This window comes from Cyanistes caeruleus, chromosome 17 (assembly GCF_971803275.1).
Source record: "Cyanistes caeruleus chromosome 17, bCyaCae1.hap1.1, whole genome shotgun sequence".
NCBI lineage: Eukaryota > Metazoa > Chordata > Aves > Passeriformes > Paridae > Cyanistes > Cyanistes caeruleus.
This window is the reverse complement of record NC_141717.1, coordinates 7,137,860-7,155,506: the sequence shown is the minus strand read 5'-3', so window position 1 is coordinate 7,155,506 and position 17,647 is coordinate 7,137,860. Positions and strand designations below refer to the sequence as shown.

Sequence of the window (17,647 nt, the reverse complement as noted above, 5' to 3'; positions counted from 1 at the left end):
AAAGGTAAGAATGTATATGAACCATTCCAGAGGAGTTACAAATTTATTTCATTTGGCAGGGAAGAGGGAGTTCTTAAGTGGCGGGTGGGTCAGCACTGGGGTAACAGGCAGCTCTCTGTCTTGGTTCACATGGGACCTGCTCAGGACACCTTTGAACACCTGGGTATTGGTAGTGAGAAGGTGAATTTAGTACTGGAAAGTGCTAATAGCGTTTCTGTTCCTTCTAGTACAGCTCTTAGGAATGTTGACATGGTCCATCATAAGAACATGCACCTTTCCCACATTGCAGTGCTGTGGAGCTGGGAATTGTGAGATGCCCCTGGGTACCTGTGAAACTGTCTCAGAGTTTTAGACTTTTCCAACAGACATGTTGAGACAATGAGTAGTTTTTGTTTGAAGCCTTATCACTAAAAATACAAGAACTATATCGTTGCACACTCAAGTAACCCATTATCAATTGAGTTTGGATTGATATATATTCGAGACTGATGGGAGAAACAAGAGGTTGTTGGAGTAGGAGTATTTTTTCCTGATGTGGGAGATAAATGTTATTCATGCAGGGATTTAAAAGAAACTTTTCCCTGAGCAGAATATCCAGATATTCTCAATATTCACAGTATACCTGAATCTGTAGGAGAACTATTTCCTTCTTCAGAGGCATTTTTTTTCTCTATTTGTTCACCTAGATATTTCATATTGTACAGCATTTACTGGCAACAGCAATATTTGGTTACATGAAAAACACACAGCATCATTTTGACCATTCATCTCTCCTGGTCTGTACAAAAATTTCCTCATTCTTATTTTTTCATAAATTCTATGATTTCTGCTTTTTCTTTCTAAAGATTTTGCATGTTGCTGTTGAAATTTTGATCAGACTTCTTAAAGGTATTTTAAAATATTCATCTCTGTGTTAAGTTTGTATTGAATTAAGAGGTGAAGTTGAAGCACAATATGAGGTATAACTCCAAGTAGCTGAAGCGCATTGATCTGTTGTGGGGTGGCTACCCTTGGAAAGGGGCAGGAGTGGATAGCACAAACTCCTGGCTAAACTCATCTTTCTGAACAAGAGAAATGCTCCTGAAGGCTTGAACTGCTCCCACCCAGCTGCTGTTACTGTCATCAGCTTTCATCTGGGCACAGGGAACTCTCAATTTATATAAAGCACTATAAACGGATAGGAATGGATAGAACTTACTTCAGAAATATGGTGTTTGAAGGAAAATGTCTTCCTCTGCGTTCTTTAATTATACACTTCCTCATTAGAACATGGAATTTTTTAAATTTCAAAATACTCTGTTTTCTGAATCATTGGGAAATCACTTCAGACTGTGTGAAGTGCACTGTACCCTTTCCATAGAACAATTTCTCCTGTTCTGTATTGCTATACTGTTAGAATATAATCCATCCATCTGAACAGTTAACTTCTCTCTTGGTACAAGAAAAATGTGGAGTTATAATCTGTTATATTAGTAAGTGTGTAAGATTCTGTTTATTTACTGTGTCAGAGTTTAATACGTGTTTAAGTTTAAGCAGTAAGTGTTTGTATTCTGCTTGTCTGAGTTTTTATTTTCTGAATGTGTGCAGTTTCTCAACAATAATTTTGTTTCTTATGCCCAGTAAGTGTTCAGCTGCAGGCAGTTAATTTGATTTATGGAGGAGCTTTTCCACAGTACTTTTTTTTCTTGTTTTCAGTAAAAATCACTGCAAAAGCAAATGTATTGGAATAGTCTGTAACTTGTATTTAAGCAGAACATAATTTGAGCTGATAATTTTCATACAAATGATGTGCAGACAACTGATTATTAGGCTGGGAGAGTGGCCTCAAATCATTCATGCTGCAAAGAGTTTTTTGCCTGTATTGTCAGCTCCTTACATGTCAAGGGGTTGCTAAAGCCTGGTGAGCTCATGCCTCCTTCGAGTGTGCAGTTCTGAGCAGATCTAGGTCTCCCTTCTCCCAGCAGCAGGCAAACAGGGAGAGGCTTCCAAATCCTGCTGGCTGGGTCAGGCAGCTTCACACCCCATGGTATCGCTTCCCCTGGGAGCGCACTGTCAAGGGGAAGAGTCGCTGCTCAGTGATTGTCTTGTAGAAAGATCCAAAGAGGAAAAGATGGGGTTTTCTTTCTGGTTTCAACTTTTGAAAATTCTGTATCTGAATGTATATAGATACTTTTAATTCTGATTCTATAGAAGTGAAATATTTTTTGTGAATGGAGACGTCCTTTATAATTTTGGATTGGAAGATTTAAAATACAAAGTAGATGTGTGGAAAATGTGTGCAATGATAGCATTTTTAGGCCAAAGGGAAGGGAAAATACACCTGCCAGAGTTCCTAGCTGACATGTAGAGACTCTTTAACATTATGTATAGTTTATTTTCTCTAAGTACAGGAAATTAAATGCAGACTCGTCTGCTGTTCCCTCATGGCCAATGCTGGGTAATTAGAGGGGATCCATTTCCCTGAAATCTTCCAGGTTGACACTGAAGTTGATGACTCATGTAAGATAAATGGGATATGCTGCAGAGAATGGCACATCAGAAGCTGTGGGAGGAAATACTCCTGAAACTGCTGGGAATAATGAGATGTGTAACTAATGCGAAAAGGAAAATAATAAAATATTCGGGGCTTAGATATTTACAACAAGGAACCGAGTCTCTCATACTGCAGGGAAAGGCATGGAAATCATCACTGTTTTTCCCAGTTACCTCTGCTAGATAAATGTCTCTGGAACCAGACCTAGGGTTTGGGTGGGTGGGAAGGTTCTTTAACATAACTTTTTCAAATGCCACTGTGCAGCTTTGTTTACTGGTGAAACTTAATGAGTAATGAATGTGCCGGTCAGGCAAAGATGAAGTATTTCTGCTGCCTGCAGCAGTGTTCCGAGGAGTGGGGGCAGGGAGAAGGAAGGGGAGAAAGGGAGAGAGCCCTCAGCAGCCGTTTGTCTTAGGTATCAGCGAATGCTGCTCCAGCAACTGCTGGATTTATTTTTAACCGCTTGACTCATTCTTTGTCAGATGATTGACCACCGAGCTGCATACTGAAACACCAATGTGCAGAGGAAGCGAGCGTAGCTAAAGGCACAGGGGGAGTGTCTGGCTGGGCAGAGAGGCGGGGATTGCGAGTTGTGCTTCACATGCTCGGTGCCCGCCGTGGGAGCGCGCTGCGGGCTCGGAGCGGGCACAGCGGGCTGAGCCGAGCCGAGGCGGACCGAGCCGAGCCTGAGCCGGGCTGAGCCGAGGCGGGCCGAGCCGAGCCTGAGCCGAGCCGAGGCGGGCCGAGCCGAGCCGGGCCGGGCTGAACCGAGCCGAGCCGGACCGGACCGGGCTGAGCCAAGGCGAGGGGCAGCGCCATGGGCGGTGCGGAGGCGCCGGGGCTGCTGCCGTAGGACTCCGCGCCGGGCCCCGTGCGGACCGCGCTGCACCGCTGCCCATTGCGGCCTGCGTTTTTTCGGTGCTGGATGTTGCCATTCTAAAGGATTCCCACCATGATCGATAGCTCCAAGAAACAGCAGCAGGGCTTTTCCGAGATCTTACCTGCAGGAGATCTTAAACCACTGAAGGAGAAGGAATGCCTTGAGGTGAACAGCCAGAAAAGTCTCAAGGAAGGTCAGTCACTTGCTGCATGGGGGACGGAGAATGCTTAAGTCCTGGGCACTTTCAGTTCACCAGCATGTCTGATGTACTGCTGTAGGTCAGGAAGAGTTTTTATACATTAAATAAGGTATGGTTTTCCCTCTGAAAAAACCCCAAAACATAAACCTCTAAAAACTGAATTTAAATATTACCTGAGACTAGTAAAATAATGATGATAACTTGATAGGAATTGTAGTATGAAGAAAAATGAGTGATGAAGTAGTCTTCAAAGTATCATTTACTGCTGAATTAATGAAATTGCCCTGTAAATATTGCACAAAGTACTTCAAAATGTCACTACTGAAATAAATATAATGGAATAAACATAATTAAACATGGCATGTCAAAATAAAACCTCACAAACCTTTCATATTAGACATATTGCTACGTCATTTTCAACAGCTTTTTCTCAGCTCTTTTCTTTCTTTGGAATTCCCTTCTCCCCTCATATGTTAAATTAGATTTGATTCTGGTTTTGAGACATGTGCTTTTCAAACCACATTACATCTTTTTACATGATTGTATTTTGACTGGCATTAAACTGATAAAATGCACAGGCATTAGTTTCTAAAACAGCAATCGACAGAGAATATTTGCAACATCATTTAAAGCTGACAAATAGAACTATAGGCGATTCATTTAAAGTAATCTTTGTTAGGTTGAGGCAATAATGCTGCTGAGACAGGGAAATTGTCTTACTCTGGTGGGCAGTATTCTTTCAGCTGGCCTGGCTGAAGGAGGAGAAGGATAGACTCTTCTGCTCAGAGCAGCCTGACACTGGCAGGAGTTAACACACCAGGCTCTTGCAGCTCTGGGCTCAACTCCAGCTTCTTAATCAATAGGACACAAACTGTATTTGTAGTAGACAAAATTCCTGCTTTTCCTTTTACAGAACTCTGCCTTGGTTTTTCCACCAGTATCTCTGGATTGTCTGTCGATTCAGAGATTTCTCCCTTGGTGTGGTAGCAAGAGTTCTACATGAAATCCTGCCTTTCTCAGAATTTAAATGCTGGGTTTGTTTGAGGGTTTTGTTCATTTGTTTTATGAATTTGGACCTTAATAATGTTTAAAATGGCAAAAAGATAACCCATATCCAGTATTAAATTCAGTACCTGACAGGTTAGTTTAAAAACCCCATTACTTTGCTTTAAGTCAGAGAAAATACTGATTTTTATGCAACGTACTGATACCAAAGGTCTATTGTTGATTAGAAAGGTAATAAGAGGTTGAGTGTTGCTGCATGTGGCAGTGGCTGAGAGCAGAACGGATCTGTTTCCTTTGTGGCAGGAAAGTACTGACTGGGATACAGTGACTAAAAGAAAGGGCCAGCAGTGGCCTCATGCTCAGAGGGTTTTTTTCTCACAACTCGGAAGAGGCCGGGTTCAAGCCCTGCTGCTGCTGAGGCTCCAGGAACAGCAGCGAGGGAAGGAATTGAGGAGGTTCAGAGGGTCAGAGGAGTGGGCAGTGCTGTAGGAAACAGAACCTATCTGGGGTAAGCTAGCAAGAAATAAAGGGCAGAAAAACATGGCAAAACCCAGCACGGTGGGTAGTGTAGGTGGGCTAATGAGTAATCACAGTAATGATTATCTTCAGGCCTCCTCAAGCATGTCAGTTATGGAGAAAGTGGATGAAAGAATGTACATTACAGTAATGATGGTCTGTCAGAGTAGCAGAAACCCTGCAATTATGGGACACTCTGCCAGTCTAAATTCATGAATATTTTAGAGCTTAAATTATTCAGTGCTTAAAAGAAGATATAATTATTTTCTATAATCACTATCTTTGCTTCCTTTTCTGTGTTTTAGTACCTGTTCTCCATTTTCACTTTCCCCAATGAATATTGCTTATCCTTTTATCTCTCACAAGTTTGGCAATGTAATGATTAAAATAATGAACCTCGTCTTGAGAAGTTGATTGACTACAAGATCTCTTCCAGCCTTTCCTCCTTCTAAAGCTTAGAAAAACATTTTCGTTCTGGTAGTATATAGAATAAATTATTGAAAACACTCCAAATCTGCTTGATTTATGTCTGGAGAGACTAAAACCGAGCTTCATGTTTCCAGTTTATAATGTTATGAAATACGTAGTTCACGTATTTCGTAGATTTTTAAAAATTCAGTTGCAGTTGTTAGTTTAATCCTGTTTAAATAATACTACAGGTAACAGATTTTACTTTGTTAAAAACATAAATCGTAAAGACAACTTATTTTACAAAACAGTATCTTCTAAATTAACTTATGCTATTCTGTCTTTCTTTTTTTTTGCCCTCCTCTTTTCTCCTCCTTTCTTTTTCCTTAAAACAATGTCGCTGGTTTTGCCATGTGAATTCTCAAATGTTTCTTCTTTAGGACACAAAAAATACTTAAAAACATGATATATGATTTGTAAAACCTGCAAAAATTAAAAATGTAATTGTATTAGCAAACTCAGAGGAAGTATGTAGAGATCCAGCAATTCAAAAGGTGCCTTTGTTTCTTAAGCTACTGTTAGGGATATTTTGCACAGGTTTGATAAATCTAAAAATCCTGGGATAGTACAGTGTTTATTTCAGCAATGAGTACCTTAAGAGAGCTGTGAGGTGCAATTCTTTTTTTAATTAGTATTTCTTTATATGGAAAGAGATTTTTGGTGGAAACTAAAACCCTAACACTGTCTTCAGCAAATTAATATTAAGGACATTAGCAGTTTAGATTGCAAAGCTGAATTTTGTTCTTCGCTTAGGCTATTGATACACATTACAGCATCCTGTAGCATGGGAGGAAGTCCTCGTAGTTACCCTACTTTCTTGTAAACACCTCAGATACTATTGTTGCATGTTGCCTTTTTTGTGAAAACAATTCTTAGCTTTATCTGTCTGATCAAAATTACCTTTTGTATGAGCAAGGAACAAAGATATTTTCTTTCTCTGAGGTCAACCACAGAGTGCTAACTAAACAGCTTTTTCAGAAATTCCTGTACCATTGACTGTACCTCCTCCAGCATCTTGTAGCACTGTCAAGTAAGCAACCAAAACATTGGGAAAATTCAAGTGAAAGACCTTAAATGTGCATACAGTTACTAATGAAGATTCAGTGTCATCAAACAGTGCATGTGTTAGGAACTGGGAAAATATCTGGACTGCAGATTGAAAGGCTTCTGACAACACTGGAGGGAGCTGAGGAAGTCTTGTTTTATACCCTAAATTGTTTCAATATAAAGATGGATGAGCTGTATGACCATGCAGAACTCTTGAAGATACAGTATTAAATTGGTGAAGCAGATCAGTCTGGTGCATAGGTGGGATTTAAAAGGAGGTTGGATCCCAGTTTGTTTGCCCCATATTTGTTTGTATGATAATCTGAGTTTCAAAGTTACCATTTGCTTACAGGCTAGCTAAATAAAAAAACTAGCCAGGAAGGAAATTTTGTTTCCAGCTTGAAACATAATTTCTTTCCGGGATTTGTTTTGCATTTTAAATTTACTGGTTTCTGGGGAACTGGAGACTTGACTAGTGCTGGAAACAGGATACAGGGTGGAATGAGTGGATTTCTCAGGTGTGCACTGGAATTGTCTTTGTGCTGTTTGAGTAACAGATTACCAGGTGTAGTCAGGAAGGATTTCTTCCCCTCATCCCTTGCAATCAAATCCATGTTGCATGAGAACTGTTTATTCAACAGACTTCCTGCTATTGCTAGTATGTTGAATATTGATACTCTTGACCTCTTCTGCTCTCCTGCCCTGGCATGATAAAGATTCTGCTCTTGGTTTGTTGAGGTTTTTTATAAAGAAAAAGCTCTGAGTTGTGTTGTCTGGTGTTTAGAGGTGTTTTTATGACCCCTTATCAGTGGTAGTCCATCAGGTATGTTTCTTGAGACATAGATAATGAGAAAAATACTGGCAAAAAAAGTGTTATTCCTTTGTTAATAAAGGAAGCACTGTAAATTCCGTGTATTGATCCTTCGGGGCTGTGCTAAACTCTACCATAACCACCATGTCAGTGGGATAGATGTATGTTGTTAATCAGCACTTCACAGAATTTTCTTCTTCAGTGTAGCACTTCAACGAATAATAAATATATTGTAATACCATTATAATAAGCACATACTTAACTACTTCAATTAACCAAGACTACAATGTACTAATTTGATTTTGTATGTAGTCTGTATACAATTAGAAGATGAGAGTGGCTAACCAAGAGCTTTTAAAAAGGCTGTGTCGGCTGTAAGATTTTGTGAAGTTTTTATGAAAGATTAGGATTAAGACTGCTGCTGCCAAGAGCCAGGTGTATTCCCATCCAGCCCTACCCTGCTTTCTGCCAGCCCCTGTCTCGTGTTGGCATTAGGAGTTACACAGTCCACAGTGAGTGGGATCAGTGACCAGGTATTGCTGAAGAGCATTTATTTCATGGTGCTGCCAGGCCAGAGTACAGACCTGACAGGAGGCATCTCTGCCAGAGTGAGAGCAGCAGAAGCAGCTGGGCTTGGAGGGAGGCACAGACCATTGGCTTTTCATCGGTAATTCTGTGTTAGGTCATATTGAGTTATGAAACCACACTCTGAAACCACTGTCTGCTTTGCTGCTCTGCTGGGAGACTCTTATCTCCTGTCACATCCAACGCAACGTGTGTGAGCCTCAGCCTCTAGTGCAGGGTCCTCCCTAATGCAGCAACTTCCCCATCCCTGTGATCAGCTGGACTCACCCACTGAGCATCTGCAGAGTCTGGAGCCGTCTGTAGCAGAGTTGACTCAGTACCTTTGCTCACATCCCCGTTTGCACTCAGGCAGCTCAGTGACAAAATCCACCTTCCTCTGTTTTGAATTAATGCGTGGTCTCCTGTGTTGGAGAATCTGCTTGGGTGTGCATTTTGTTTGCTGTGCCTAGGAATAGCATGGACAATGGAGGGGGCTTGGCTGGAAATCATCTGTCATCATTCAATGTAATACATTGCAAATTATTGCATAGGAAGTTGTAATAGATGTAGAATTTAAACTCAAATTTCATGAGTCCCTTGCCAGTATACTTCTTGGCTAATAGTAGTATTTGAGGAAATGCAGATTATTTTTTAGAAAATCAGAGGTCTGCACTAAGCAGAGTAATTCTTGCAGATTTAGAAAATGTTATTGTTAATATACTTAAGTTATGCAATTTTACAGAAAATGGAAATAGAAGCTTTAGTTTATTGAGACTTCTCATCCAAGATGGTCATGATTTTTCTAATTTTAAAGATGTAAACAGAATCATGAAAAGCATAGATTTTACTTCTTGCATATCCATATATATATATATATATATATGTATATATTCATCCCAGCAGACACCCCACTAATTTGTTTGGAGGCTTGTGTATGTTCTGGCTTGTTTCTAAGCAACATGTTCCATAGCAATAGGATACAATACAAGTCCTATATCCTAGTCATTTAAGCCTCTCAGCTAATGATATAGTTCATATGTTTGTTTGAAATGTTGAGTTTATGTGCAGCTCTCTTTGTCATGTAGGTTTTCATTTTCTGCTTTCAATGGATGCTGTTACTGCTGGAAGCACTTACCTGAGCATCAGCACTGGCTTACAGACAAAAGCTTTAAATCACAGTGGTATCATTTAAGAGATTTGGAGGTCCTGCAGGGCTTCCCTCCAGAATTCTGGAGAGATTATCTGAAATGGCCCTCAGTAGTCTCCTTTCACATACTTTATACTTACACAGTACATTTCTAAGCTGAAATGGAAGTATGATGGAATAATTGCTTAAAATGAATATGGAAAAGAGCTGCTTCAACTTTTCTTAATTATTTTGGAAATACTCTTAGCAGAAAAATCGCTTATACAACAATGGAAAAAAGGACATTAAAATTATGTAACAACTGAGGTGCTTTTTTAACAAAAGAAAGTTAAACTAAGTAAAATAGTTCCTTTTTAAAATTATATCCTGGCATACATGGAAGTTTTGAAGGCATTTACCCATGATTAGATGATGTCTGATATTTTTTACAAGATGAATTAGTGATGAATTACTTTTGTTTTTAAAAAGTGAGAGTATTTAACATGCTGTATTACCATCTTCAGGTTGATGGGGAATGAGTACCACAATTTTAAATGCATTTTATATTTAAAATTCTGTACAACTTAGAATTATTTCCAACAAATTAAAGGTAGCTATTTTCATGGTTTTCCCTCCTCTCTTCCTCTGACATGCCATAAAAATGAAGTAAACATTGTATTTATTAACAAATTTCTGACTTTATGCTGGTGGAATGTGCAAACTATCATATTCCATAACTTTCCTGAATTATGTACCTTGCATATCACTCACTATTTTACTTACTATCTAAGTACACTTTCTATTGATTTTTATTTTTTTATTCGCAGAACAAATACTAGTGGGAAAATGAATCATTTTTTAATAAATAGAGTACAATACCTCATCATAGAGTTGAGGGAGAAACAATCTCAGCTCAGGAGAAAGCAAAACCTATCTCTGGAGGATTAACCTAGCATAAAGTTATGGTGTTTAGGAAATACGAACTTCTGGATGTGAGCAGCCGGGGTTTGGGGCGCAGGGTAACAATGCAGGGTGTGCAGAGAGCACTCGGTGCTCAGGTTCTGCAGTTCTAACTGCTGCCCTATGAGGCTGGGCCACAATTCCAGGACACAGCTGATGCTCAGCTCACTCCAGAGTTCACCTGTGCCTGATGGAATTCTCTGCTCTGGAATTCACTGCCCCGTGCTGGTGACACACTGCAGTTAAGGTACAGCTGCTCCAGCCCCGGGGCCCGGGGGCAGTTCTGCACCCACACGCAGCGCCCGGTGCCGCCGCAGCCTCTGCCCTCTGTGCTTCGGCCTCAGCCTTCAAGGGGCACCGGCTGCAGAAAAGCTGTTGGCAGCTGGCAGAGAGAAATGGAGGTTTTCAGTGTAACAGCTTTTCATTTAAAGGAAACTGCCGTGTTTCCAGCACTGTCTGTTTCCATGGCAGCCAGCCTAGCAGCCTGCTCTGGAGTTTCTGCCACTCTTGGAAATTTCCAAGGGGGTATGCAGGAATGTTGGACATTACATTTTCTCATTTTTACTTGCAGTTTTAAGGGTTTAAATAGGTAATAGCCATTGGATTTTAACTACAAGGGAATAATGAGATGATTACATACAGAACACTAGAAAAAATCTCAACGTGTTGTTTTTCTTCTTGCTGCCATTTGAAAGGACTGTGTGGTGTCTGCTGGACCCCTTGTCCACGGTGAAGTGTTTGTTTCAGCTGCGTAATTGGGAAATGGCAGCAACTATTTGCTGTTTCATAGTATCTTCTATAAAAAGATTAAAATTTGATGTTAAACTAATAGGCTATGTAATGAACTATGTTAGATGTGGAATTATTAGTGCTGGAACTGTGCACAGTATTGTTCTGGTTTTTTTCAAGGCAAGAAGCAGTGGTGAAAGCTTGTCAATCAGTGTAGATAGCATTGTTCCTGCAGGACAACTATCAATTTATTTTTGGCATCTTTACATTCCAGTGCTTGTAATTATGTAGTACTACTTTCTATAGGATACACATTACAGATTTGTAACAGGAATCACTTGCTCGGCTCTGATAAAAGCTGTTTGTTGTAGGTGATTTAATAATACACTTTATTTCACTCCTGCCACTCCCAGCAGTAAGATGTGCCCAGACCGCTCTGTTTGCTGCCTTTCCAAGGTTGATACAGAACGTGCTGTGTCTCCTCAAGTGCCTGTTTGTGGCACTTCTGCTCTCACCCCCTTGGAGTGCTTCATCAGGAGATTGAGGAGCTGCTGGTTCTGGTTATCCTCAGTCTCTGCCCCTTTGGGGCACAGTGTGTGTGAACCTGAGCAGGACTCCCAGTGTGAGAAGAGGCATTGGCTTTATAAAAGTTACTGCTTTACAGAAATACACTTCCACCTAGCCAAGTGCATTGGTTAACAGATGAGCTCCCCTTTTTGCACCATCATCTCCATTCCCTGACTCAGAGAAGTGTTGATTCCCTGGTGTGCTAGCACTGTAAGGAGCTGGAAGAGTGGGAGCACCAGCCTCTGGCACTCAGCTTTTGTGCTGGCAAAAAACTCTACCTCCAGTGCAGTCACAAGACTTCTGCTGACTCTGAGAGTCAGATAACCAGATGTTCTGTGAGGAGGGATTATGCTGTTTTGTTTTGTCAGTGAGTATTAAATAAGATATCCAAGCTTTAATGATCATTTTATTGACTTGAGAAAACACATGGAAATTTTGAAATCTCTCCACCTGGTGTTCAAGTGTTAAAATTGTATGCTTAGTTGAAAACAAAAAAGAATACCCTCCCTTCTCCCTCAGTCAAAGCCGGAATTTGACTGACCTCTCTGTGCATGGCTTTTATTCAGAAGCAGTTCACAGACAATTTTTAGAGTTGCAGTAGTGTGAAGGAGGACTCCTGCCAGATAATGTGAAGTGCAAAATATTTGTACTGTCCTTTAGCAACTACATTTGCTCAGTGGTGTTAACATTGCCCTTCTGCACATGTACTTTAAATAGGAAGAACAGTATTTACAACATTAATCGTTTATCAACATATGTAAATATTTGTTAATTTTGTGTCTTCATTTTGGAGATCACTTGTGATTTTAGATGTTATGTAAGTAAATGCCTGATTTTTAAAGTGTAAGAGTGAAAGGTAAACTATATGGCAACAAGCTGAATGGATTTACCCTGATAAGAACCATCTGTAAAACACAATATTTGAGTGAATACCATTCCAAAGGGAAGTTTGCTTTGTAATATCTCCACCTCCTGTCTTTTGAATTCTCCCTTCCCCAAATTCCATGATGGCTTGTCTGTAAATGATTCTTTAAAATAAAGGGGAGGGGGAAAAACAAAAGAAGGAAAACAAATCTAAACCCTGATCCACACTAGAACAAGTAGTAATCTATCTATCTATCTATCTATCTATCTGGGTAATGCTTCAATTGTTTTTTTAACTTTTTGATTTTGGTTTTTTGATTTTTTTTTTTAGGTTGGGGTTTTTTTTAGGCTGGGTCCTCTTATCTCATCCAGCTTTACTAGATTTACCACTTTGTGTGTTACTGACTCTTCTAGAAATCTCTTACTCTATGGATTTCCATACATATGATAAGCAAAGTCTGTATTAGCTTTAATTACATTAGATTCAAACCAACCTGCATTCTATTCTTGATAGTTTCTCACAGAAATAAATGAGCAATTCTTTGCCATAAGTGCAATTCTCAGATGGCTCATCCTTGTGTCTGAAGATAATTTCATTATATTTTCCTTATTGAAAACGTGTGATTTAGTTTCCATGGCTCCCATCCTCCTGTTGGGCTGGCTGTTCTTTGAGCTGCTTTTTGTGAGTCCCCATTTCTGTCTGAGCTCTTCACAGACCTTATTCCTGTTCTGTTCCTCCATACCCACTGCAGGTTCCCCTCCAGTATAAAGATACACATCTGTCTGTAACTGCAGAGACAATGGAAGGGTCACTCCTGACTGTAGTGTGACCACCTGCTCTGACAGCCTCACCTGTAACCCAGGTGTGCTCTATGCGAAGTCATACTCACAAGCATTATTCTTTCTTCATTAGAAACAGCTCTGCTTTTTACTTTGTGACACTGTAGGGGCTGAAAGTATTTTAGATTCTCTAGATTCTTATATCTGTTTCATAGAGATGTCAATATTGGCTTTTTTTCCTGATGGATTTGTTTTGAAATTGCAAAACCTTTCTAGCTTTCCAAGTTTAAAAAATAAATAATTTAGGGTTTTTATTCATAGTTGCTTTCTATTTGAAAATTTTATTTTCTTTAATAATGCATTCAACTGTTCAATATTTATCTTTTTTAAAAGTGTAGATATGAAACACTTTTTCAACCTTAGTTTTGGAGCTTATTGCAAAAGCAAACATCTGGTTTTCATCCAGCTTGGTTTTTGTTTAACCTCCTTGCTCTGTTCAAGTCAAACTCTTCAGTTACTATCTTTCTAACTATGAGTCATCTCTTCTTTAGCATTCTCCCTTGCAGTGCTTTCTTACTAGTCGTGCTACTGGCTGTCCTTTCCTTATTATGTAATACATAAGTTCATGGTATTTATTTAGTGAGTGAATAACTACATGTTCTGTATCTTCTATATCTCATTTTCTCACTGTTCTTATGACTTGTCCAGATACAGATGGGACAACTTCAAAATCCTGTCTTACTGCTTTGTAATGCCCAGTGTAGATGAATAGATAATGGGCAGACAAGTAATGTTATGAGAGACAGGAATGGTTTGTTACATGTTTTTCTTAAAAAATGCTAAAGCTTCACATGTGAGCACATAAAGCTTATGTGCAGGTACATTCTTACTGTTCTTCTCTCCCTTTTGCTCTAGTCCACTGCATATTCTCTTGTTACAATGTGCATTGTTTAGGATATGGCTCAGTTTTAAGTCTTTCTACAAAGCTTAAGCCAAATATCTCACCATAATTGAAGCCACAAATCATAGATACATTCCTAAACTACACAGCAGGGCTTACCATCATTTATATTTAGAAATAATATTCAGTATAATATATTCAATAATAATGTTCTTTCCCACTTGTGATTACTAATATTGAAAGCATAACGCTAGCAATGCTCAGGTAGTTACAGCTGAACCAGCTACACCTACAATGAGCTTTATGAGAAAGCTTAGTGAAAAAGAAAGTCTGAATAAAAACATATTAGAAATCTAGGATATCACCATAAATGTGTTATTTCTTACTATATTACCTGCCTATGATATGTTGGTATATGAATCATGGCAGTATTAACATTCCTGCACTTGCTGTGATATTGCCAGCATTCACTTGTTGACCCACTGTGTTTCAGGTGATGGGACTGAAAAAGAAATACTAATTCTGGTTTATTTACTTTGTCTGGCATATAGCAATTCTACTGTGAACATCACTGAGGTTGGAACAGATCATTTTGCTTGAAGACCTTGGGCCTGAAATAAAGGGGCATGTGTTTAAAACTGACCTGTAACTAGGTAAAGATTTGGAATGCACATCTGTCATTTTCTTATGTTCTAAGAAAGCCAAATTTAAGTGTAGTGTGAATTTGGAGCAAATAGAGCTGTTAGCACAGATGAGATTCCTTCCCAGAGCAGGACATGATTTTCTAGCCTTGTCACAGTCTCCTAGTGATGTAAAAGAAAGCATAGTTTAAGCAAAGAACAGAAGAAAGACAAATTTTAATCTACTCAGGACTAAAAACATTGGAATACAGTAGTCTTGCCATCCTGTTTATAAATTGTCTTTCACATCATTTGGATGGGTAAAATTTATTTTAAGATTTTTTAGAAGGATTGAACATACAGTTTTAAGGCTGACTCTGAGCTTTCTTAACTTACTAATTGTAATCAAGGAGCCCCAAACCAAGAACCTATCAGAGTTCTTCAACTTTCCTGTAAACACCATTGCAGTCAGTGAGTTTCTCCATGCCTTGGGCTTGTGATGTACCCCAGGGTTAAAAGCTTAACATCACAACATTACACTGTGTGCTTGAAATAATTTTTTTAATGCACACTAAAACTGATGCAGGATTCCAGGCAGTACGAGTTTGCACCTATTGGTGAGAGATACCTTAAGAAGAGGTCTTGGCTTACCTGGAGCCACAGGAAATTAAGGAACACAAAAACAAACTATTATAAAGTTATTCTTCTGTTGACTTCTCACAGTCAAGATTAATTGCAAAATACAATGCCCTACTTAAAGCAGGTATTTTCAAGTTTCCAGAGGAACTCAATACCTTTTAAATGACTTTTCATCAGTTTACATTTTAGTGTTGTTCTTTATCATTCTCACATCTCTGTCCTCTGTGTTTCTTCTGTCACAATATTATGAAGTTTGAACAGATCTGCTGTGCCACAGTCCTGAAATGTTTGTATTTGAACTCTCAATGTTTGTGTGAGACAAGAAAATAATGTCCTTGTTTTCAGGACTTGCTATTCCCGGTCTTAATGCTTTAGCCACAGGAATATCCTTCCTGTACTGCAGAACAGGAAATAGCTGGTTCCTTTTAAATTCTGGAAACAATGAACTTTGTCCTTAGCTTAATTTTTTAGAAATTACATTCATTTTGATGTTTTGGACAATGCATTAGCTTGTTTTGCTTCCTTGTGAAATACAATAGGAACAGCATACCATAATCATACACCCATAATAACCTGTCAAGTCTAAATTTCAGCATGTAAGTATTACACCTTTAATATATTTTGTCTCTTGACTGTCCCTTGTTCAGAAGATGAAATTTCACTTTGGAGTAGTGGCTATATGTGTCAGAGATAATGAAGCACTATGATGAATTGATACAGAAACAAGGGGTGTGGAGGACTGGAAGAAAGAAAGAAAGAACTCTTTTTTTTCTTTCCTCTTTTATTTTCCCCTTGCAACAGAAAGCCACAATCTTTGAAAGTATAAAACTTTTATGTCTACATCTTCCCCCAGGTTTTGTGGTTTCTGGTGTAGTATTTAGTATATGTCACATTGGTTATTCACACAGGAACAATAAGAAACTTTTTATTAAATATAATGAAATGTAAGAAGTTATCTCTGGAGCTTTATAAATGGTCTTTCCACATTTGACAGTATTTGATTTATTTTGTCCTTTAAATAATTATGGTAACACATATCTCAACCAAAAAAACCAACATATTCTGATGTTCAGAGAGAATGAGGTGTGTTCCTGATTGTAACACTTTTTTGTTGTTTTTAAATAAGGCAAATAAAATCCCACTTATCTCAGTTTCTTGTGTTTTCAGCAAGGTTTATTTAAATGTACAATCAGGCTTCATACAACAAAAAAAAAACCCTTAAGAAGAAACAATCAACAAGACACAGTGAGCTTCTTTTCTAAAATGCTCTGCAAACATCATTTCTATTTCAGCACAGTGCAGTCATGTAAGATTGGCTTAGGACACACAGTAGGGCTCTGTAGTCATTAGGGGCTCCAGTTTATGGTTTAAATGAACTCTTTTTACCTCACTGTTTTCTTGATGTAAGCACAACACTCCTCTTGAGGCCTGGCTGATAGGAAAAATGGATGCACCTGGGAAATACAGTCCTGGCATCAGATGAGATTGAGAAGCAGCAAACTCCAATGAAAGTGGGGATGGAAGTAGTCCCAGGGAACTGTTCTAACAGCAGCTGTTCCTAGGATGGCTCTTGGGGGGTTACTGTCAGGTCTGAATACACAGCAAAAAGTATTTCTAAGATTGCAGTACTTGGTGTCTTTGGAATGGAGGTTTTGCACTTTATGAGGAGACTGTGCTTACACAGGAATGAATGTTTTCTTTTGTCAGTACTTCAGCTGAGGCTGCAACAGAGACGGACACGAGAACAGCTGGTGGACCAGGGCATCATGCCACGTAAGACTTACTTCTAGTAATTTCTATAGTGTTAATTATGAATTGAATATATAAAATAATGAAGAGAAGCATTCCTGTGAGATCATTAAAAATAACTTAGCATTTGAAAAGATTTGTGGGAACCTTTTGATAACTTAAGCGAGCAGGTAGTAAATTCATCGTGCTCACATCATGTTTCAGTTAAAATAGCCATTGTGATGAAAGTGCAAGGATTTGTAGACATAGTCTGATTTTGCTTTTATTTTCTCAATTTAAATAATTATTTCTAATTTACTAAATAAACTGAATTACTTAAATGAGTGGACATGAATAATAAAACCAGCAGTTTTTAAAGAGTAGAATGACATAGGTTGCCAAACAAATGTGGGATGCACAGAAAACATGGAGAATCTCTAAGTGGACAATAGTGAAGTGGAGCACTCTACAATTTATATTATTTCGAGGTGAACAGTGGTTTTTTTACTCTTTTTGGTTATTTAGCAGCTAACCATCATTCTGTTTTCTAAGATGAACATTTAAGGCCTCTACATATTTCTTTTTTGTTTTTAAATCAACACATAGTTCTTAAGTGAAGGTCCAGTTCTCTGTAATACCAGGAAGTATGAGGTATGGACAGCCAGAAAATTAAGTTGGCATTTTGGTATTCTAGACCTTACCTCATAAAA

At 38.8% G+C, this 17,647-nt stretch overlaps 1 protein-coding gene across 25 annotated transcripts in view; it reads left to right on the top strand.

Moving 5' to 3' along the window:
* MRTFB (myocardin related transcription factor B) overlaps positions 1 to 17,647 on the top strand; it is a 68,012-nt gene that overhangs the window by 24,080 nt on the left and 26,285 nt on the right. For 23 of the 25 annotated variants that reach the window (XM_086853685.1, XM_086853671.1, XM_086853675.1 and 20 more), the window contains one exon: positions 16,917 to 16,982. In XM_086853685.1, coding sequence (XP_086709811.1) covers positions 16,917 to 16,982 — 66 coding nt within the window. Of the gene's footprint in view, positions 1 to 3,210; positions 3,607 to 16,916; positions 16,983 to 17,647 lie in introns of those variants that run through there. The other 2 variants (XM_023936635.2, XM_023936634.2) reach the window with 1 other exon arrangement.